The 24,253-nt window shown below is 39.4% G+C and overlaps 1 protein-coding gene across 1 annotated transcript in view; it reads left to right on the top strand.

Moving 5' to 3' along the window:
• ATP10A (ATPase phospholipid transporting 10A (putative)) overlaps positions 1–24,253 on the top strand; it is a 110,061-nt gene that overhangs the window by 39,256 nt on the left and 46,552 nt on the right. The window contains exons 2-3 of the mRNA XM_064408150.1: positions 3,543–3,747; positions 21,061–21,146. Of these exons, the coding sequence (XP_064264220.1) occupies positions 3,543–3,747; positions 21,061–21,146 (291 nt within the window). The remainder of the gene's footprint in view (positions 1–3,542; positions 3,748–21,060; positions 21,147–24,253) is intronic.

Below are 24,253 nucleotides of genomic sequence, written 5' to 3'. Positions count from 1 at the left end.
TGTCAAGGACTGGGGTGTTGGCCCAGGCCAATTCATCAGCTTTTGGTGACAGTCCTCTGAGTCTTGATAGTTTGCAAGCTCTGAGTGGCATCCCACTCTGAGGGACATGCTAGTACAGCCTACTGCGGTCTCAGAGGCCCTCATGAAGGACCACTCTCACAGGATGACTGGCATTTTTTTCCTTGGTCCATTTCCATCCTGACTGTACCCCAAGTTGATAATTACTGAAATCATTCAAAAGCCCAGTTTCACTGGAGTTATGATTCAGGTGAGTAATGTTCCAAGGGTTTTAGGGGATGACTCATTGCCCTCCTTGGTCAGACAGCACATGTCCCTGATATGAGCGGTACCACTCCACCTTAGCTGTGCAAGGGTTCCTGGTGTGGTCAAAGGACATTTCACTGCCCAACTCATTACACAAAAGCCAAGGCCTATTGAGAATTATTGAAATTGTAAGACAGGCTTGAGGAGGTAGAGCAGACCGCAGAGGGGGTAGGGAATGCACCACCACAGAAGCCCTGTACTGAGACTGCAGAGGACTGCCATCCTTTCGGGCTCCTTCTCTTATAGAAAGTCTGGCTTTTCTAACTCTCTCTATTATATAATCTTACTGGCACAATGTAACAGCAAGAATAAACATTTAATAGGTAATGTAAAACATGGACAATAAAGTCCTGTCTCTGCAGAATCAATGGAAAAAGCTTAACCTTATCAATGGGGTCACTTGATGTGTTTGTACTGGCTGCAGAATATGATGGGTGTCTCAAGGTGATCTAACCTGCATGTTCAGAGGACTAGGCTGAGAATGTTAAAGGAAAGCTTTGTAGGGCCTGATGTAGTCATGGTCCAGAGAGTTTCTGAACCACCCCATGTAAAGACACTATCATGCCATAAATCTGCAGAGAAGGCTTGCAGTGACCACTCATTGGCTGCAGTGAGACAAGTCTCAGTTCAGAGCTCTGCTAGAGGACACAGAGCAACCCACTCTAAAGAGGATTAGAAAGTAATTTTCCATGAAGACAGTAATTTTCCATCCACTATTGACCCTTGTTAGCAAAGAGCTGATCAAGTGGAATATGGGGCCAAATTGTTCCCGTGTGCCTAATGAAGGGGGCTGTGCCCTGGGCCCTGGTGCATATCCAAAAGGCTTCATATTCATAGATTTATTGAATCATAGAATGGTTTGGCTTGGTATGGACCTTTAAAGATCGCTTAGTCTGATACTCCTGCCAGAAGCAGGGACACTGTTCAATATATCAGGTGGCTCAAAGCTCCATTTTGAACACTTCGAGGGATGGTGCATCCACAGCTTCACTGAGCATCCTGTTCTAGTGTCCCAGCAGCGTCACCATAAGAAATTTCTCCCTTAAGTTTCATCTAAACATATCCTTTTTCAGTTTAAAACTATTACCCCTTGTCCTGTGGCTATCGGCATTGGTAAAAATTGGGGTTTTTTACAAGTCTCCTTTATATATTGAAAGACCACATTAAGGTCTCTCTGCAGCCTTCTGTTTTCCAGGCTGAACAATTTCATTTATTCCAGCAGAGCCATTTGGCCTTGTGTTGCTTAATATCCACCCTTCCTGCCACCGTGTATATAGTTGTGGCAGTTGCTAAGCATGTGAGGGATGAGGAAATGCTAAAATAGCAATGCTATTTCAAACAATAGAAATTAAATAAAAAATAGTAGTGCTTATAGCATAGTATGGGACTACTTGCTATTTTTATCCTGATCGTGCTTTTGTGCTGCTGCTCCTTGTACATGCATTAGTACATCACCCAGTTTCACAGTTAAATTAAAAAGGATGAAGAACAACAGACACATTTAAAGGGATTTGTAGTTACAGATTGCAGAACTAACAAACCCTTCAGATCTGCAGTGCGGTAATTTGTACCGTATTATGGCACACTGGGTTTCAAAGCAATTCATACTCATTAGCAGAGAAAGTTAAATGTTTGTTTCAGCCTGATTATGAAGAAAATGTGAAATTTCAGCACCTAGTAGGTGTATTACTTGACTTTGTTAGAGATTATTATGTTTTACATTTGGTACATACTAATCCTTTTCAGATTTTAGCAAAATAGAAATCACAGCCATAATTTTCATTCTTACCTTTATAAACTGGATGTTAAAGTGAAGAAATTCTGGGGGATATAACCTGATCTGATATCTGACCCTTTATTGTTCAGGATTTTGGCTAAATACATGAATAAATACCAATTTAGTTACTAATTCTTCTAACACCAGTGAAGGCATAACAACAGTGTCAGGATTTCCCTGTTTCCACTTTGTTACATATCTATTCACATTACTGCTGAAAGTGATGTTTTTAAAAATAATATACTTCAAACAAGACAAAACAGCTGCTGCCACCTATCCCCACCCCTCATCAGAAGCCCATTCTGCCAGTTAAAGTGCTGTCCCAGGAGACAGTCTCTGGTGACAGTGCCAGCATTGACAATTATCTTGGTCCTCACACAGCAGAAAGCTTTCTAATGGCTTAGAAAAGTGTCAGTATATTAGCAAATGGGAATTTGCAGGTGGTATTTTAACAAGTCAATATTGGGGCTGTTTTGAAATTGATTTCTTTCAAAATCACAACAGAATAAATCACTTTCCACAAATGCCAAGAAAGCACTTGAGTCTGTGCCTGCTGTAAAACTAAAATCTGATATTTTTGCTAAAATTAATTTAGCAGTCACCTGTTCCTTTTTCCTCTTGCTCTCAAGAAAAAGTTAAAAACTAAAAAAGGAGCAAACTAGCATGGCCTTTAAAACTAGAGAGGTTTAGTGCTTTACTCCAAAATGAAAGGTTCAGGATAACTAAGCAGGAATCAGCTATGTAACAGATTGCACTCTGGCTAAAATGGGAATAGCGTAGAAATATTTAAAAGAAATTACAGTGTCCTTTCCCAGTAGAGTAGTTAGGATTGCATTTTACCACACAACATGTCCTTGTAGTTCTAGGTTTAGTGATGAAATTCCTCTCAGTTAGGGATCTTTGTCCAGCTATGATGTGCAGCAGTATACAGAGTTTTTCCCTGTTGGAAAAAGGGAACTAGGGGAAGCTATGTGAGGGTGCATCAGAGGGTGGCACATGAAGGGAGAACATTCAGGAGCCATTCCAAGCAGGTGTCCTGGGCCTAGACCTGTTCTCATGTCTCCTAAAAGTGACTCCTTTTCACACAATATGGGCACGCCTCTCCTTCTTGGGGTCATATGGGTGACTCAAAGCATACAGGGAGAGAAAGGAGAATGTGTGAAGCTCCTGTTTACCCTGCTTAGTCAAGTCTGACATCAACATGTTTTCCTCTGGATTTTAAAAGAGGGTCTTGGTAACTCAGACCTGTTTCTGAGTCACTGAAAAATGGCCTCTTGTCACTCTGCATTGACTTTTCCCAGAGTAACTTGAGAGTTCCTGAGGACCTTCCAAAGGCACTCCTGTAGCAGGTATTCCTGTTACAAATATAACCAGATTTATCAGAAGCATCTCGATATGTGCAATTTTTTTCATTAAAAGGCTTGTATATTTTTGTTTTCAGAACTGAGAAGAAATATATAAGCAGATACTGGAAAGAAGTGAAAGTTGGAGACTTTGTGCAGCTTCGCTGTAATGAAATTATACCTGCTGACATATTGCTGCTCTCCTCAAGTGATCCCGATGGGCTGTGCCACATAGAAACAGCCAACCTGGATGGTGAAACTAACTTAAAACAAAGACAGGTGGTGAGGAGGTTCTTAGAGCTGGTAAGTCTTCATTCCTAACTCGCATTTAAGATAAGAATTTCTTTCAAGAAAGTAACTGGTTACCAATACGCTCCACACCAGCTAAATCTGCTCGATCTAATAGTGCTGATGAGCTCCTGTTATGGTTGTCATTAAAATGCTAGCACTTGCCAACAGCTGACCTCATCATAGTATCAGAAGTTTTACCATCATTTTTCCCTGAATCTGAATAGGAATTATTTGGGGCAATTGTGTGTGGTTGGAAAATATTGGAGGATTTTAATGGCTTCTATTGTAGCTTGATTCTTGAAAACACATTTTAACTGCCCAAGGAGAAGATACTTAAATATAAACATGTACTTTTTCTGCCTGCAAACCAGATCAGTTTCAATTAGGAATCTGCCTCAAACTCTGTGTTGGAGAATATCCCTCCAGCACTTGGAGCATTAAAGCTTGTAAGATTTAAAGGGACAGCAAGCATTCGTTCTGGAGGTATCTGTGCTCAAAAACTTTTTTACTGCTCTCTCGCTGTGCTTATCTCTCCCCAACAGCACTATTTTGAAACAAAACATAATCCAGATCAGTTACTGACAGCAGAATTAGAGGAAATTACCTGAAGTTTTACTTGCTTTAATGATCTTATTGAAATCGTATTTATTTGTATGCCCTCCTCTCCCATCCCTCTTGCCAGCTAACTCCAGCTTCCTGTATTTGTCAAGGGAAAAAAAATATTATTTAGAACTCAGCTACATTGGTTCTCCTAGTAGCACTTCTAGTTTGAGGGATTTTTCAAACAATGGGAGCTGTTGCCCTTAGCACTGTCATCAAAGGTAACTACAGGAGCTTGTGGTTGTACTGAGAAAGATCAGCATTAATGAAGTTATTATCCAACCAACAGGATAAAAGTCAATATGCCTTCCAAATAATTGTTTATGGTAGGTAGACCTTTTCTCTAAATAGCTTGTAAAAATGTGACATAAGGATTTGTTTAATGATCAATGATTTTCCACACAGAATTTAGACATGACATGGCACCTACCACTGTGGCAACAAGCTCAATCAGCTACAGGCCAAATGTTTCAAAACCTCTTGTTGTTTCAAAGTTAATTGGATTGCTGCTCAAATGTCCCATCCTGTTCCTGCTGAGAGAAAATCTCTCCTATTGGATAGAGCTTCAGGGAAGTGCTCAGATGTATCACAGTTTTCTGCCGACACAGACTTCTTATGTGACTTCAGGTACATTATGTAGGACAAAAACTGTAGATTTCATTTAGGTAACTGAACACAGGTGTGTTTTTGCATTTGTGGGTACAGTTAGAAGCTAAGGGCACATTCCAGCTCTGCCTCAAAGGGAAGGCACCAGGTCCTCCACTCATCTAGAACAGATGGTTGGATTTCTGTGATCTGAGACTACTGGACACATATCATTAGGTGTTGGTAAACATGGTGAAAAGAATCAATATGTCCAACTACAAATTATCAGAAAACTGGCTTTGAAGACCCTTGCTGCCCAAAGGAGTTCCTTATACTGTCTTGGGATCCCCAGCTCCATGGCAGCAGAGTAGTGATTCAGCATTCCTGGAAGCTGTCAGGCTGAGCAGACACCTGCCAACCCTACAGACTGCCCTGCTCCTGTGAGCTGTGGCACCTAGATGTGTGCCTGAGCCCATCAGTTGTGGAGTCACTTCTGTGTCTTCAACCAGCAATCCCATGCATGCATTAACACAGCAGGAAAACCAGGAGGGAGTACCCCAGCAACATTATGTTTGGCATACCTAATGAGGTTTAAATTGCTGATTCAAACCAGGCAGCTAAAGACTTCAGCTCTGGAGTTTGTACAGTTTGGCAAGACCTGGAACCTTTAGGCTGTTGTGTGGAAGTGAGTGGCCATTTCCTCCTCAAACAGATTAAAGATTATCAAAGACTGAATTGGGCCTCATTGAGGAAGAAGGCTGAGGAAACAGTTCCTGCCTAGGGAAACACAGCTAGCTCTATGTGCCAAGCACATCACAGTATATGTGGCATGGCTAGCTCAGCATACCTTGCTTTACTGAGGAAATTAGTTGTCTTGTAGATACTTGCAGTCAGCTTTGTAGACACCTAGCACACCTTGGATCTCCAGCCCATCCTCCTTCCATGTCTTAGTTCTTTGTATCTTAAGGTGATTATGGAACTTTTCTATCTCAGAAGTGGGCTCAGAAAAATGTGGAAAAATATTTTTTAAAAATAAATTTAAGATCACAAGGTGCCAAGCTACAGTAGCTGTGAGGTCCATAGTAAATTGTCAGGGGTTAAACTGAGGTCAGTGACAAAAAGCTCATTCATTCGAATGAAAACAGGACTGGTCCTCAAGGAGGCAAGTATTGAAAGAGAACTTGTAAGAAAACCACATGTGATTGCCTCCCCTCTCTTAAAATAGCTGAGAAAGCAGGAAATATCCAAGCCTGGGTTCCTGCATCAACTAAGCTGTAGGCAAAGTGCACACTTGCAAGTAAGAAGTCTTCAGCAGCTGCAGCATCACAGAACCTCTCTGTAACAGCATCCCAGCAGAAGTTATCCAGCAGAATACTTGCCATCCTCATTAAAATCCTGGCCAAAACCTCTCCAAGCATACTGTTAATTTAATTCATGCAGCAGCATTAGCTTTCACACTCCATACTAGTAAGGATAGGCTCTTACTGATTCTTGAAGGTATTGCCTTGCTGAGAGATACTTAGCAGTGGGATGAAGGGAGGTGCTTGGAAAATGTTGGATGAATAGTAGGAGGACAGCCAAGTAGCATGGAATAAGAAGGTGATGCCTGTCTGTTGGACTGAAGTTCACTTCCTATCTGGATATGTCTTAAGTTGTCACAACTGGAGAGAACTTAGTGCTAAATCCCATAAAATACTTTGCATGACCAAAATTTTCTTGCACCTAATGCTAACCCTCCTTTGGCCAAGCCTTAGAGAAGCTTATTCCCAAGTGTCTTACAAAACCTGCATCCCAACCTGTTCATGCATTGGCTGAGTATGCTTTTACTTTTTTGTATTTGCACTCTCCTCAAGAGAACAACTCTCAGTTATGTTCATAACTGTTTGGTTCTGTGTCATTCTGCAGCCCTGTTGTTCAAGCAGGAAAACAAACAAATAAATTATATAGTCCTGACCCTCTCTTTCCCACACTGCTAAACATTTTCCCCACCTCCCTTACAGAATGACGTGCTGTGTCATGTGGCTTATCATGGGACAAAAACCAGATTTTTTGGAAGCTTCTTTTCAAAGTATCAGCTTCTAATAGCTGTCTTTGAATAATGTCTCTGTCTCAGTATCTCAAGTTTTTAAAATAAACTTTTACAAAGGTTGGCTTGTCTGTGCTTCATATATGAGCTAACTGATAACTTTGGAGCACATGCCTGTGAAGCAGGTCAATGAAGGATAGCTATTTCTATACCTGTCACTCAGCTGGGCATGGGAATGGCATGGGGGTGGCAGCAGGCACTGTTGTTTTAAGCTAATGCTGTGCTTTCTTGATTCTGTTCCTGCCTTGTGTGCACCCACACGATTTACAGCCCCGCAGGTCTGTGCTGAGCTCTCAGCCAGCCTGGCTGCCAGTTTGGGGTCACTGAAGTGGCGTGTGCACTGGGCAGTCCTCTTGCAGCCACTGTGTTTTCTCCAAAGGCCAGCAATGTTATGTTGGGTGCAACTGTGCTCTGGAAAGGCCACTGTTCCTTCAGCATCCTCTGAAGGATCTTTGTGTCTTTCTTTTCAGCAGTAACAGCATATAAGGTCCATAGTCTCAGAGAGGAAAAGGCCTTACAGTTTTCTTCTTCCAAACCTTTGTTCAGAAAAGTAACATTCTGATACCCTTTTTAGTCTGATTGTTGCAGAACCACTAAGAAATTATAGAAGCTTTTCTCTATCCTTGTCTCCAGTGCTTTGCAGGCATTATTTTACTCTGAACATATGCTCAGAAGGTCCGGGATCGGCATTTGTGGGCTTGGATTGCATCTCCCCACTTGTGAATTCTAGGAAACTATCTTCCTTTATAGTGCAAGTGACCATAAATACTGCTTATTTTAGTGCTGCTTTGAGTTGTCTGGGTAATTTATAGTAGACTGGGAACATACTGCTTGTTAGCTTTGCATGTTTGTTAACGAATGCAGTCTGTCAGACATAAACCTGTACTTTGTGTATGTGATTCTACACCTTATCAATGCACAAGCTGTGAGAAGAGTCACTGATACATTCCTCTGGCTTCCATGTCTGAAGACACCAGTTTGAATTATACCTTGTTGTTGTAGACTCAAAATAGACAAGAGAAAAGAAAATCACTTAGTGAGTAGATTAAAAAAAGAAAAAAAAAAAAAAAGAAAACAGGAGGTTTAACAAAGGCCTTGACATTTTTTCCTCCAAGACTTTAAATACTGTGTTCTTGTTATTCTGCTACTACAGCAACAGGATGTGTTAGAAATGTTTAAAATAGCCATAAACATACTTCTGCATGCCATGTTTTTAAAACGAACAGGATAGTGGACTGTCTTCACCCTGAAATACTGATCAGGTTCATGTGTGCAGCTTGACTCACTGGCAAGTGCAGCGAGGAGAAAGCACTGTGCTAAACCCCACTGTTTGTGGTCTAACAGTGTTAGCCATGACCAGTAAACATCTCTCGGGGGAAAAAAAAAAAAGGCAAAGTAAAGCCCCAAACCAGCTCTTTGTAGGTATTCTGCCCCTTTCCTCCTAATTTCAAACCCACCCTCACTGCTGCCAAGTCACAGCAGCCATTTCTGGTCCACTGGAACTAGCAGGAGACTCAGTAGGCAGGAGGAATCAATGTGTTTTCTGTGCTACTCTGCAAGCTGCCGTGCCACCACACCCTCTGCAGTTGCTTATGGAATGTTTTCCATCCATCTGAGACGTCATGTCAGCCGCTCTTCAGAATGGATAAGCAGATACAGCTCGGGCTGCGAGAGCTCAAAACTCCCTTTCAGATTTCATAAACTTGATTTAGGATATTTTGATAGTATGAATCTAGACTCATGAAAAACATTTACATTTCCGTGCTTCACTGTTTTTACTCAGTATGCCTTTTAACAAAATCCACAAAGACTCACTGTGGATTCTGGAGCAGCTTATGGTTTATTAACCACTGCCCCTGTCCTGGATGTTTATGTGGAAAGCTTCAGTTCAGCTGAAATCTAAGCTAAATGTAGCAGCTGCCATCCCCTGTGAGAAGGTGCATGTATCCCTGTGGGGGCTGGTGGGGGTAGGAGATGCATTTTTTCCCTTCTGATTTTCCCCTAAGAGTAGAACTTCGTTCAAAACAAACTTATTACTACCATGATTAAACAGGTTTAGATAAGCCTTGCAAATTACTTTGTGACTGCTTATTTACTTCGTCTGAAAAGCACATCTGAATTTCGTGTCTGCCTGTTTAGGAGGCTCATTTGCATGCAGACTAGCACCAAAATAACTGATGAATCTGATTTCCTCACAAGTCAGTTTGTGAACACTTCTGGAATATGTATAAATGCAGAGCCTATGCTTACTGCAGGCATATCTTTTCATCGGTCTCAGCCTGGAAGCTGGGCTAAATTGGCAGATCCAGCTTTCATTCCAGCCCTTCCTGGTCCTGCACTGTGCTGGAAATACATTGGCTACAGCTGGACTTAGAGAAACAATCCCACAGCTCCCTGTACCAAGCATTAAGCCATTTATACAATTTCTTTTTTTCCCTGTCCCAGGGAAAAAGTCCCAGGCAGAAGCTGCCCCAGAAGAGAACTTGGTTTCTAGAAGGGCTGCACTGTAAGCTTGACTTGGTGGATCCAGGCTGCTCTGTGTATGAGGTACTTTGGCAAGGGCAACTCATGCTGATTGTGTGTAAGCAGCTCACAGGGCAGCCTTGGTATCTCAGTGTACATGTACATGTTGCTTGTGTATTCAGTTTTTTACACACTCAAAGAAAAATTTTTAAAAAACAGAAAATAAAGCAATTTTCAAATGTCAGTTTAGCCTAAACTGAGATAAGATTTCCTGGGCAGCAATCTGCACTGTCTAAACGAGCCCAGTTTGAGGGAACAGTTGAAGTTAAACCAGCTCAACTCCTAGGCAGACAAGTTTTCAACTTAAACCTGTTGATATGAGCTTCTTATCTCAAAGAGTCTGAATGAGTCTTCCACAGAAAGACAAGAGAGCTATACCTATATTCTCCCTGTTACTTTTTGTCTAACTAGTACCCTCAGGCAACCATCCACCTGCAATTAGTGGGAATAGTACGCTATTATAATCTAGTAGATGGGAATTAATCAGCGTACTCACTGTTGTTTGACTCAGTGTTGTTTTGACTGTGAGTATTTTAGTAAGATAGAATCAAGCCACAATAACATCAACTGCCTCTCTAGCATCTTTTAGGAGTTGTTATCCCTTGTGCAGTTCTTTTTCACAGTATTTTGAGAAGGTTCAGAAGATGATGAAAATTGGTTTGAAAATTCCAGACATGCACATGTTAAAACATCAGATTACTGCTCCATCCCACAGGTGTTGCCAAAATTAATTTTCCCAAGGGAAAAGAAAGTTTAAAAAAATTAAAACAAACAAGCAAAAGTAAACAATGTTTTTTTTTCTATGCTCTAAGAAACCAGAATATTAAATTAAAACCTACTGGTTTTTAGTTTTACAGTTTAGCTGAAGATTTTAGAGAAAAAAGTCTTGTAAAAAGACTTGAGTTTGTCAGTGCAAGATTCAAGCATGTCACACCCTGAGAAAGACTTTTGTCTGAGGTAATGCATTGAACATTCAGGAGGTTTCTTTAACAGAAGTGAATTGTTATGAAAATCTCTGCACCTATATTGTTGTATTTTTTTGGATAGTATCTTGTTCAGAGATGACTTGTGTGGAAAGTGTGGGCATGTCTAGTTGAAGAGGAAGCAACTGCTGTCTCTCTAACAGAGAAACAAACATGTAACAGATGCATGCAGAACAGCCTGGTGCAGAGAATGACCCAAGTCGGTGTTGTGGCAAACTCTGAGCTAAACTTGCTAAAGGAAGGCTGAGAACAATTTTTCACTCCACACTTAACCATGGCACTTAGTCAGCATGGGGCATGGGGAAATTTTAAAAAACTCAAGAATGATGGTTCACTTCCTCTTTGGTCAGCTTTGGGCACCGTTATCACCTCCTTCTAGTTTCCATTGCACAGGTGTCCAGGCCACAAGTTTGCGTTTTGAGAGAGCTTCATTAGAGAGAAAAAGAATTTGAAAAACTGTAAGAGAAAATTTTGGCTATAGTAATCTAAGCAATAGCAGGGAGGGGGAGAGTAGATGAAGAGTCCTGAGAGTTTGAAGAGTGCTGAGTAGTTGACTTTTGCCATTAGCATTAGTTGTTTGATTTTGTGTTTAAATGTAGGTTAAAGGGGCTAAATTGATGAATCTAAGTTTGAGTGTCATGGCTGTGAAGGACTTCTCATCCCTAGGGTAATCCTTCCAGCACTGGTGGAACAGTGGTGAATCCATGTAAGAAAATGTATTATGCCAGTGCTTGTGCTGCGTTAAAGCTCTGTAGAGGCAGGAAATTTCATTTTCTTTATCAATAACCCAGGATTTCTCGATTTTGCTTCTTCCTTGAAAAATTATTAGAAAACAAAAGAGCATTTCAGGTCCATAGAGAAAATAAAATGCTATACTGCTTACCTGTTACAGAAAAGTAAACATTTACATTTAAAGCAAGAAGAGATTTTCCTCTTTTTTTTTTTTCTGTCTTGACTCTTCTGATATAGCCTAATTCAATTTTACTGAGTAAATGTTTATTTCTAGAACTGTTTATTCCTTAGGCATTCATTGGCCTGAGAACAGGAAATACCTGGAATATATGTTCTTGGAAATGTGATTTTGTAATGTAGCACTGAGAACTCATGATTTTAGGGCCAGGACTTTTGAGCGGGAAACACGTCATGTTACAATGGCCTGTGAAACCACAACTCCAGATGGCAGTATCAGTGGTTAGGAAGGGATGGAAAGACCTTCTTTTCCAGAGCAGAAGGGTTCACAGTATTGAGCCATATATAACCCCAATTACATTGGTATGGTCTCACTTTCCTTTGAGAGTACTGAGGAGGAGAAGGGGTCTGCTTTTCTCCCAGAAAATGCAGAGGAACAGTATGAGGAACTCCTGTATTTATTTCAGCATCAAGGATGTGAATCTCATCCCACTTCTCTTGTCTCCACCTGCTGCTACCCTCCAAGTCTTTTACACAGTTTAGTGGTGATAAGCCATGGTGGTCATTAGAAATTTGCATTGAAATGTTACTTACGTGGGAAGTGGCTGGCTGTATGTCTCAAAACTGATATTTCAATGAAACCATTAACATTTCTGTTCATTGGTTATCCATGGGTTCATACTTTCAAGCTCTGCTATGACTCTGTGATGGTCAGATACTTTACATTACATGTGTGTGCTCATGAGAGAGGGAGAGCTGTGGTTGTCCTGCAGGTACGTGACTAGACAAGATATTCTTCTCCACACAGCACTATAATGCTTACTCTTCTATTTGGTGTTGAATTAAAAATATCAGTAGTGAATGGAGATTTATAGGCAGAAGTGCTAATACCCTAATTCAGCTTTCTTAATGGTACAGAAAATAGACTGGTTTACATCAAAGCAGGAAACACAGCCTTTTGACTTCCAAGAGAAAGAGAATTTTATTTAAAATACATATTAGTTGTCTTAAGCATTTTCCCTTCCTCTCATTAACTTTTCCAAGCTTCTCTACATACTATATTTTTGGTATGACTTGATTTAAAAGCAGATTTAAAACTATACCCCAAATGGCCTCATATACTTGTACAGCAATGTGGCCTGTATGGCTGAGATCATGGGGATCTGACTTCCCGGCTGATGCCATGTAATAGGAAGGGCTAAAAATGACTTTGTCCTGCTAGTAGCTGCATGGAGGTGGGTCATGTCAGCTACTAAGAAACCAAAAGCTGTCTCCGGGTGCTTCATAGGAAATTTGTGATCTTTAGGTTAGATAACTGATAATGACATGGCAGAGAAATGAAACAAACTGTTTCATCAATTGATGTTCTCCCTGTTGGTCTTTTGTGTGACATTTTTTCCCATTGTTGCCCTTCAACATCTCACATTTTTTTGAATGCTTATAATAATGAATATATACATAAGAATCATATAATCATGGGGTAATTTGGGTTCTAAGGGAACATTTAAAGACCAGTTAATCTAACACTCCTGCTAAAGGCAGGGATATCTTTCATTAGATCAGTGTTCTCAAAGCCCTGCTTAACCTGAATCTGAAACCTCTGTCATGGGATATCCACAGCTTCTCTAGGCAGACTGTTTCAGTATTTACCATCCTTTTAGTAAAAAATGTATATTTTTGTCTAATCTAAATCTGCTCTCAGTTTTAAAATGGTGCCACTTGTCCTGTCACTGCAAGCCTTGGTAAAAGTCTCTCTTGGCCTTTCTTAAAAGCTGCTTTTATATATTGAAAGGTCTCAATGAGGTCTCTCTGGAGCCTTGTCCAGGCTCAACCACAACTCTCTCAATCTTTCTTTGTAGGAGAAGTGTTCCAGCCCTCAGATCCTTTTTTGGGGTCTCCTCTGAAACCAGTCTTACCTGTTATACATCTTACTTATACCGGAGCTGGACACAGCCCTCCAGATGGGGTCTCATGAGAGTGGAGTAGAAGGGAAGAATCACCTCTCTCAACTTGCTGGCCACACGTTTTTGGTGCAACCCAGGATACAGCTGGCTTTCTGGGTTGCCAGCAGACAATTCCAGCTCCTGTCCAATTTTTCATCCATTGGTATCTCCAGCGCTACTGCCCAGGGCTGCTGTCAATCCATTCATCCCCCTGTCTGTACTGATAGTGGTAATTGCCCCAGCCCACATGCACATGGCCTTATTCATGAGGTTGGTATAGACCCTTCCCTTCAGCATGCCAAACACAGCACACAGCTCGGTGTCATATGCACACTTCTGAGTGCATTCAATGCCACTGTCTGTGTCACTGATAATAGTACTGGTCCCCAGTACAAACCCTTGACGATCACCATTCACTGGTTTCCAGCTGTATACCAAACTGTTGACTATAACTCTTTGGACATGGCCATCCACCCAATTTCTTACCCATCTAACAGGCCAAATCAAGGCAGAAGACTGTATCAAAGCAGAAGTCCAAGTAGTTGACTTCTACACAGAGGGTAAGACAGGTGATGAGGAAAGCCTGCACAGGAGTAATAGACTCTGCTGTGCTGCTGTGATCTAATTTAACAGGTCATATTCATATACATGTACATATTAATGTATGTATGATTCCCACACTTACCTGAACAAAGCATACAGACTATTGAAGACAAGACTATGCAGGAACTTTTTAGTCATTGTGCTTGCCTGAAGTATGAGGCTCTCTAGAGAGCTAAAAAGGGAAGCAAACCTCAGTCTCTGCCATAATGGTACATTTTTGTTCCCTTCAGCTCGTTTGCTAGTTTTGGAACTGACAAGGCCATTGTGAGTTTCCTTTCATAAGATTCATGCAAACAGCTGGTGTCTGAAAAATAAAACACCCTTGAATTCCTTGAGAAGGTGTTCTTCATTTTGCTAGTGGTAACTTCAACATGTTGATTGCAAAGGAGCTTGTTCAGTAGAATAGATAGCAGATGAAAATAGACCAGAGGGGAAGCTGCTAACCAAAGTGATCTGCAGCCATCCCAACTTCCCCCCTGTTCTGTGTATGCCAACCACAGCCTGCTGGCCTCAGACTGACTGTTAATCTTCACAGCTGCACCTCCACCCTCTCCTCAGAGCTAAGAGACAAGAACAGAAACAGCTGGGATTAAGCAAAGAAGGTTCACTCTGAATGCCATGTTTGCAGTAGGACAGGCAGGTGATGGTAAATGTTGATAATAAATATGAATCCAAGAGAAGACAGCATGCCAGTGTCCAGCTTGGGAAGTTTTTACTTGATTGTAACACCTTCTCATGCTGGAGATGTTCATGGAAAGGCTGACAAAACTGTGATAGTGCTGATACAAATGCTGCTCTGTAGTATTTAGAATAAAAGGTGTCTTTTCATTAGGACTGCTTCTTTCCCTCTGTGCTCCCCTGCAGTTTCCAGGAGCTGGAGTCTCTCAGTTCCTTAGGCAATTGCTGTATGTTACAGGTTTCCCTCACATCCTAGAGACATTTCTTAAACATGATAACTTGTGAGGTGAAGCTGCTTTTATCCAGATTCTCTGTCTCCAGGCTGAAGTAGGGTCATCAAGCTTTGGTGTGTTTAACTGCATCCTGACACTGCAGCTGCTACTATTAGGTTTTACTGTTCACAAGAAAACCCTGGCATTACTAACCACTCTCTTTCCCGTCAGGACTCTGATGTTTTGGGTTTTATTTGTGGAATGATGTAAGAGCAGTTTGGCATTTCTCTCTTCTGGGTGAAGGATCTTAGTCCTTCCCATAGCCATTTCTTGTGGCAGAACTCATCCCACAAAAAGTCAGACTGTCCAGTAGTCTGGACTAGAGCAGGATCAGGGCAAGGTATATTCAGAAGCTGACCTGAGCTGTTGTGCTGGTACTTTAAAATGACTGTGCAGTGTTTTGCCACTAATCAATGGAAGTTTTCTTCCAACACGTAAGAAATTAAGCAGAAAGACTGCTAGAAATCTTTCCAGAAAGGAGAAAGCACTGGAAATTTGGGACAGTTACATTTGTCTATTAGTGTGAAGCAAGTGCTGCAGTAGCAGCATGGGTTGTACACAGAGTTTTGGGAGTCCTTGAGAGGCTTGGTTTGTGGTTTATTTGAAGTGCTGAGCTAAAACTGAGGTTGGCTCTTAAAGACTATGCACCCATTCATTTATTTCAGTGACTAGCTTTTGGAACAGGCAGATACCACTTTCTTAATTGTCCAGATCGAGGTCTGTATTTCAGCCTTGACATGCACTTTTCCCTTACCACTCTCCAGCACTACTATAGTCCATAATTTTCAGTGCATTGCTAAGGGTGGCCATCATCCTGAGGGACATTAAAACTTGTGTGTTTGTATTTTCAGTGTTGTTGACATATTTTTTATTATTTTTGTTCCGTGATTGATTAACAGCAGGTTCTTCAGCTGGCTGTTACAGAATTACTGGGATCTTCCTAGGCCTTTTAAGCAATACATGTTCTTTCCTGAAACCAGAATATTGCACTGTTCCCCCATATTATTTTCTACAAAGAGGAAAACTTTGGTCAGCCAGAGGAAGATCAACTCCCTAAAATGCACTTGACTTGCTCAGTTGTTCCAGTGTTTCTGGATAATGAACATGTGTTACTTTTAAACAAACAATACTGAAAAAAAAAATCCAATTATAGTAGTAGTTTTAAGTGTGAAAAACAGAATAGTTAAATTCTGATGCACAGCTGGCTCTTCTTAGTTCCTAAACAGCATAGATCCAGCTGTTTCTTCCTTTTCTTGTGAATTAGTGGCACAGATGAATTGTACCATAGAGACTAATGCAGTTTAGACACGAAAACATTTCACTCTTTCAGTATATAAACAGTTCATATTCTTTGGGTGCATACCGTCAGTATGTAATTCCAGTAATAAAAGGTCAGATTAATTTTATATGATAAAGGCTATATAAAGCAGTAACAGGATGGACCTATGCATTAACAAGCTGTGTTCTTAGTGAACTTAAAAGCTTTTGAATTGGAAAAGCTATTTTTCTGTCTGAGGCAGATTTTTGTCTATTAAATATTTTCTTTGAGTTGTCCCCATGACTCCATTTCTCCTTTTTTTATTTCCTCCAGACATACACGCCAAAACAAATCCCAGAGCCCTCATCAGCCCTGCACTGCAGGGAGAAGTCTGGATAAGATCCCCAGCCTAGCCAGTAAACACAATGTGATAAGCGGGTAGCTGTCACTGTCACCCAAGGGCATCCTGGCTACCCATTGCTGTCCTATTGGAGGGAAGGACTGAACATCAAAGTCAGGTTTCTGCAGCAGTAAAGTAGGGCAGATGCATAAAGGAAAACATTTTAATAACTATGCATTATTAATATCACTAGCAGGCTATTAAATCACCCATACAACAGGCATTTAATGAAGGGAAATATGTTGTTTGAACATTGTGTAATTGTCAAACTGACTCATCTGGCATGCTTTGTTTCTTGAGCTATGACAGTTTCGTGAGGTTGCCAGCAGAACTGAAAAGGTTGGCATTTCACTGTGGAGATTCAGAATCATCTTACAGCTGAAGCTACAAAGTCATATTGGAGACGGCTAAATTCAGTCTGCTTTTTTGTGACAAATCTTTATACTGTCTTCATCTGTCTACCTGTTGGTTTCCCACTCTATAAAGACATTGTAACATTTTCTTTCCCTCAACACTTTGTCTTTTTAGGGTATAAGACACAGCCCAATTATTGCAGACCTAAGGTGTTGTTTTAAATGGAACCTTTTGTCAGTTTTCATAGCTAGTGCATTGTTAAAAGGCTAGTCACAAAACCCTTTGCATCTGCAATTTAACTTTAATTTGAAATTCAGCTTTGAAGGAATCAATATTTAGCAGGTTTTTGCAGTTTGACTAGGTCTGCTTATGTAAGGAAAACAAGCTTTTCCATTGCTGCATTTAGACTAAGAGTGAATTTCCCAAGGCTTTAAGAAAGTGGAAGAAATAGGATATATGTATAGGCTGTTAAACATTTTTCTAGCAAGAGGAGTCCTGAAGAAATGAAATACATTCCATGAAATCCCTGAGTATATAAAATACCTAATGTAAGTATCACTGTGTGTCGTCTTGACAAATTTCAAACTTTCAGAAATACCTGTGAAGGTATTCTGACTTCCTAAGAAGTCAGCATTTTTTTTCCAAAAAAAGCAGTGGACTAAAGCTGTCTTGGCAAAATCAAAAAGTGAAGTCAGGGATTTTTTTCATTTTGATATGACATAATATGGCAGAAGAGTTGAGCAAGAAGTGGGTTTTACTCCTCCAATGTATCTCTTCTGAAGCATAGTAAATTATTAGAGCATGGGTCTGCGCTCTAGGTTAAGCACTACCTAGTAGCAAAATATCTGCCTTGAGTGAAAGGAGTAAGTTTTGCTTTACTTTATTTTATGGGGGCTTATCCTTAGAAATAGTCATAGCAAGTAAAATGTACATTGTAACAAAAGTAGAACTGGTTGTTCAACAGAAATAATGTGACTGACATGAACAGAATTTAGCCCTGGCCTTTGCTACCCTACAGTTTTGTAAAATACTCTGGGGAACTTATGTGCAATCAGTGAATCTCTCCCCAGTTTTTATCAGCCAGAGTCAGTTGTTCAGGCCAGTGGTGCACAAGGCAAAAGTTTGGGACAGCTGCTGAGGTATCAGATAAAAAATTATACATACCTTCAGAAAATTTAAAAAAAATCCCCCAGCTGCTTTTTGCATGACCCAGCCTTGTTGATGCGCACAGGGGGATGATGAGAGCACCTCAGAAGTCAGGATTTCAGGGAGATTAGGCACTGGAAAGCCTCATCTCAGATTGCAGTCTGTCTAGGCATGGAGCTTTTCATCCCTCTTGGTGCTGGGACAGCTTTAATGCCCAGCAGTTCTCTAAGTGGGAAGTAAGATACACAAAATCAGGCACATCAGGTAACTACTGCACAAAGGTCTGGGCCAGTTCAGTGTTTGACCATATTTTTATCTTGTTTCTCGTGTCTTAACAGTGATGCAGAAATTCAGTGTAAGAGAAAAATAAAGGTAGTGGTGGAGATTTTTTTTTTTTTATGGACTTTTACGAAGAAAAAAGAGCAAATCTGTGTGCTGTAAAAGCAACAGTTTTGCCTTTAACTTCTGTCAAACTGCAGCTTCTTGTAGCTGCTAATACATGAGAACATCGTCATGAGTTGGTGTTTCAATTGCTGCTGAAGTGTGAGTATCAGCATTAAAAAGAGCTAAACTTTGATCATTGTGAAATCTTACATTAAATTTGTGCTTATTTGTAACCACCAAAAGCAGTCACACACAGGCTGTGTTTAACATATTTGTTCTTTCATTTACCAAAAGGTATTTTCACATCAAAACAGTGTCATCAGCTGTAATATACAGTGTATATTTGCCCTTCCATTTCACAGGGAAGAGATGGAGCAGTTTGATTTATTAATAAACCAAAGAGCTTTTGCCATAAAACAGAATTCATCAGCTTTTTTTCCTTACATAAACTACTATTCTAATTGGATTTTCACTCCCAGATATTATCTGGGTAAAGACCATAATCACATATTTCAAGTTAATTGTAACAGAACACAAATATACCAACAGATTTAATGATAAAGGACTTTTAGTTTCAAAACTGAGTCATAAATGAAAAGAAATCAACAAACAAAGGAGGGAAAAAGACAATATTGCATGGTACTGATGTGGAGGTCGGGTACATTTAGTTCTCTTGACAGATCTTGACAAGATCTGTCTTTTTTTGTAAAGACTTTAGGAGGCTCTGGTATTAAGTACCTTTTTTATCTTTATTTGTGAAATATAAACCATCATGGCAGGTTTTCTTAGCAGAAAGGGAATTCAGCTGTCCAACTGTTCTAGAAGGTAATGTGTCCAACCATAGTCTCTCTCCTGAGTTCAGCAGCCATACATTCGATTACATTGGGCTTTATTATTAGGTGTCTCTAGGATTCCCTCACAGGCATTCATCAAAGATGTTAGGATTTATTTCTTCTCTTTTTTAAGACCATTGAATGAAATTTCGTGCTAAATTAAATGTGTTATATATATTATGTTATAATAAGGAGAAAAGAAATGTTTCCCGTTCCATCCAATTTATAGATGCAGTTTAAGCGACAGTGGTGAATATTTGTAGATTATTTTTCCTATACCTTTTATTTTTTTCCTTCTGCCAAGGAACATATTGGGGCAAGGAAGGAAAAGATCATCTGGGACAACAGGCACGTGTTATTTCTTGCTAAGGCTCAGGTTCTTTACTGCCAAGCTTGATGTAATTTGGGGAGTCTGATTCTCAGCAAAGCAGTCCCAACTCAGAGCTGTCCTTTGTTTTTACTACTTTTTTTCCCCCCTTGTTTACAAGCTGAATTCTGCATGTCAAAATTTTTCATTCCTCCAGTGGGCTGTAGCTGTCTCTAAGTGACAGCCCATTTTCACAGTTCTCTTTATCATCTCGTGTTTCTTGAAAATACAGAAAAGGTTTTCAAAAGTCTCAGGTGTGGGTGGTTTGAATTGTCACGTATATAGTGTAAGTCTGTCTTTCTTCCAGGTGTAACCAGCAGAGAAAAGGAGGGTGTTGGTTTTGATCCTGACATATCCTCTAGTTTATTTTATCTCTTACTCAAAATCTGATTTCTTTCACCTGAGTAGAGTCAACATCAAAACACCCCAGAGACACCAGTGTGTTTCAGAGAAACTGGCAATAAGATTGTGTCCTGTGATTACTGATTTTCAGTCAACCATTCTCACAAGTTTACTCTAAAAAGTAGTGGTTGGAGTCTCCAGCAGCTCAGCAACACCATTATATAGCATAACATAGGAAGTGCTGTCACTATTGAAAACCTTAATAATATGAGAATTCACTATTAGTTCTTTGCTTCAAATGCGATGCAAAGCTGTTTTATAAAAGTCGTACTCATTGATGGAGAGAAACAGCCTTCTCTGCAGCACCAGGATCAGATATATCTGCTTTCAATGTGTAGTTTGAGCTAGCAAAAAAAGGAGAACCTTGTTTTTTTATTTAACAAAGTAATTCTGCTGTGATATGATGTTTTTCCTCAAGCACAACAAGGTGCTAACTACAGGTAAAGTTAAATAGTCAGCAACAATACCAGTTTCAGAGTAATGAGTTAGACAATCAAGAAGGTTTTTAAGAGATAATTAAGAAAAAGTTATTCTACTATATATGTAATTTACTATAGTAGATTAACTTATCTCTGTTGTCATAAAACAATTAAGAAGGCTTGCTAATATTTCAAAAGCTCATGTTAGCTTTAGTCAATTGGCAGTGTATTGACTTGTTCTAAATTTTCACTGGCTTCACTGAACATGAAGGATAATGATAATGTTTAAGATTTTGAGATTTTTCAGGTAAATTTCATTTTTCCACTGCAGATCAAAATTATTTGACATATTCCAGTTGCAGAACAGAAGAGATCCTTGTAAGGGAGATTTTGGGAGGCATCTTTGGAATTTTTTTCCCAGGTCCCTTTGATTTTCAGTGCCAATGGTCAACATTTTTGCTTTCATTGCCTTTGGAAAAAAAAATGGACTTTATAATATTACAAAAACTAGAAAAGAAAGTGATTTTGGACAAAATTTTCACATCTTTGCTCTAAATAATGAACACTCTTATTATTCTAGGACTCAGAATTTGACCCCTTGAAGTTCACCAGTGTGATTGAATGTGAGAAGCCAAACAATGACTTAAGTAGGTTTCGAGGTTACATGTGAGTATTTCATATAGTATCCTTCAGTATACACTTCTCTAATTTGGAATAAAATAAATGCTTGTTTGCTTTGTGCTGTCTTCTGTAAGTTGCATCATCATCTCATCTAAATAGGGCTGCATATTTAAGGCTCTTTTAGAGGATCCTCTCTTCAAGGTGCGATGGGAACCTCATGTTTCCATTCCTTAGGATGGATTTATTTGCTACCTTCAATCGGCTTACACTACAGAAATAAATGTATGAAGCACTGCATTTACGGGCACTCTTCTCCTTTTCCTCCATGGATCAAAAAAACCCATCTGGAAATAGGAAGAAATAGGAAACAAGTCCAAGAGAGGCAACAAACAAGCACAATCTGTTGTACACTTTCATGAAGATGGATCTATTGAATATTTCTTTTAATACATGTGTCTTTGAGGAAAATCAGAAGGCAAAACTGATATTTCTCCAGCCATGGCACTGTTCTTTCTTCTATTCAGATAAAATGAAATGATTGACTCACACAATGGGTATTCCTGTGTATTATTACATCACCTATGCTCACTTAATTCTAAACGAACAGAACTACGTTAACAGGGTGCTCATCTGTGGCAGTCAGTCCTGCTCAGAAACAAATGTTTTAGGATGTGCAAATGTTTTAGGATTTGCTTCTTATGTAGCCTGGTCTGTAGTGTAAAAGTATGTTGATTGTGGTGGCTTAGGAGATGCACTCTTGCATCACTTATTTTTCTACAGTCTGTTAACCATGTGGAGAGTGAGAGCCCAGGATACATAATTTTTGCCCAAATTTTAATGACGACAGTTAAACTGACACTAATTCCATTTCAAATACAATGATTTACCAGCTGTGTTGATTAGGAATGATAAGCAGTATTAAATTGTGTAAATGTCACAAGGTAAATTGCTGGAGCTCGGGGAGTTTTTTTATAGTGATGCCATTTACCACCATAGTTACTACTCTCAGATGTCACAGATTGTGTAGGATGTACTGTCAACTGGTGTAAATCAGGACAGTTTCTTTAAACTACATCAAGTTGTAGTGTGGGAAAATGTGTTTCTTTATTTAGCAGCACAAAGCTTTACAGTTCATGTGAAGAAAAAAGTTTAGTATTAGACATTACTGCATGAGGGTGTGTAATAGAGGGCCTGCTCTACTGTAGACATGCCATTTCCAGATATGGAAATGGAAAGTTTGGTAGCTTTTCTAGCACACTTTATGTGTGAATCTTAGTCCCCAAAATATTGAACAGAATACTGTAGAAAATATGCATAAATTTTTCTTCCATTTTATATTTACTTATTCACTCCATATAGAAAAGGTCTGTGGCATGTAAGTTACAGAACTATTTGAATCACAGAGTAGAAAACATGGTATTATCTTTTTGATGACTATTGTTTAGTATTGATTATATTTAATCTGCTTTGTATTATATAGTTTCACAAATGATGTGAATATGTTTTGACACAAATTCTGAATCTGGCAGAAAGCATCAGGTGATTTCCAGCTTTCATCAGCTATGTTCCAAGAGATTTACAGCCGAAGGCCCATGGGCCATTAGAATTAGAGAGTGGGGAGCAACCCCTCAACAAATAAATTCTCAATCCCCTAATTTATCACAGAAGAAGGCTTTCCCCCCCACTTTTTAGAGTTCCTTCATTAGTATAATGGAATCAGGAGTCTATTTCAAATCATTCATTAACAAGATGAATAGCAATTAACATATCTAAATTGAAATGACATGTCATTGTCATGTCAAACTCAGATCTTAATTCTTTTTCAAAATTTTACCAGTCGTTGCTGCTTGAAATAATGGATCAGATAGCTACCAGCCAATAATAGCTCAACAGAAATGGTACCAAAATATTAAATAGGAAACCCGTGAAATAATAGACTTTCAACAGATCCATATGTAAAGGCTGTGCTGAAACATTACTACCAAAGTTTCCTAGACATTTTGACCACTTAATAGGTTTCTAGTTTTGATTCACATTTTTTTCTCCTGTATGAAATGTGGTCTTTGGTTTTAATGTGAGTGCTGACAGATCTTTCAGGAAATAGAAATATTTGTGTGTGTATGCTGTAAACATGTAAAAAAATCTGTTCCCCACAGTTTTCCTGAAACAAAATCACTATAAGTAGCAATGCAGCATGGAAAAAAGGAGACATGATATATAAAAAAAAAAATATTCAAAATGCATTGAGATGGGCCTAGCCCTATCCTATATCTGAAAAAGTGTACGTGCACATTACTGCATCTGAATTCTTCAGCTGTGTTGCCACAATCTGCATTGAACACAGGGTGTGCAGATGCACAGGCAGACTACCAGTTTTATTCAGGTGCTTACTTTAATTCTCTTTTGCAGTTTCTGCACTCCCAAATAACCCAAGCACATTCCCTCGCTTTTATTTTCCCTATAAACATATTCTGTGTAAGAAGAGTAGAACAAAACCTAACATGTCCCCTGCCCGTATGTGTCTAGCCAGATAATGTACAGTATGCATGGCAAACATTCAAAAATCCAATTCCAGGTTCCAAAAATAGCACTATTTGCTTTAAAATCTTGTTTGTACCTTTTTGTGTGTATGTGGGCAAGGGAAAAGGAAAAGTTGTAATTGTAAATCTGACTTTTCAGCTTTTTGAAAGTAATTTTATTCTTAGACAAGAACATAACATTTTATCTGATCATACCAAAATAAGTATAGCTTGGAACTGGAAGAAGAAGAAGGAGATGAATACATGTGTGTATTTCTATTTCAAAGGTTGTCATAAGGTAACAAACCCAAATTAATATAAAACCATGTCACAACTTTTTAAAGAAAAAACAAATATAAATCTATAGTGATGTCTCTTTAATGTGCTATAATAACAGCTCCACTCCAGGAATAAAAAACCAAAGCAACCTAGACTAATTTTCATCAATTGAGAGTCAGGAAGTTTCTGACTAGTAATGTTCACTTGATACCATGTTTAAGATTGTTGAATATTTTCTTTGGGAGTGTCAAGCTTTGGAAAGTAATGCCAGCTCTACCATTTCCTTTGTAAGACACTTGATAAACCAAAACGTGAAAGAAACTACTCTCTTTTGAATATAGTTATCATTGGTTA

This window comes from Passer domesticus, chromosome 2, assembly GCF_036417665.1.
Source record: "Passer domesticus isolate bPasDom1 chromosome 2, bPasDom1.hap1, whole genome shotgun sequence".
NCBI lineage: Eukaryota > Metazoa > Chordata > Aves > Passeriformes > Passeridae > Passer > Passer domesticus.
This window is presented reverse-complemented; position numbering and strand designations above follow the sequence as displayed.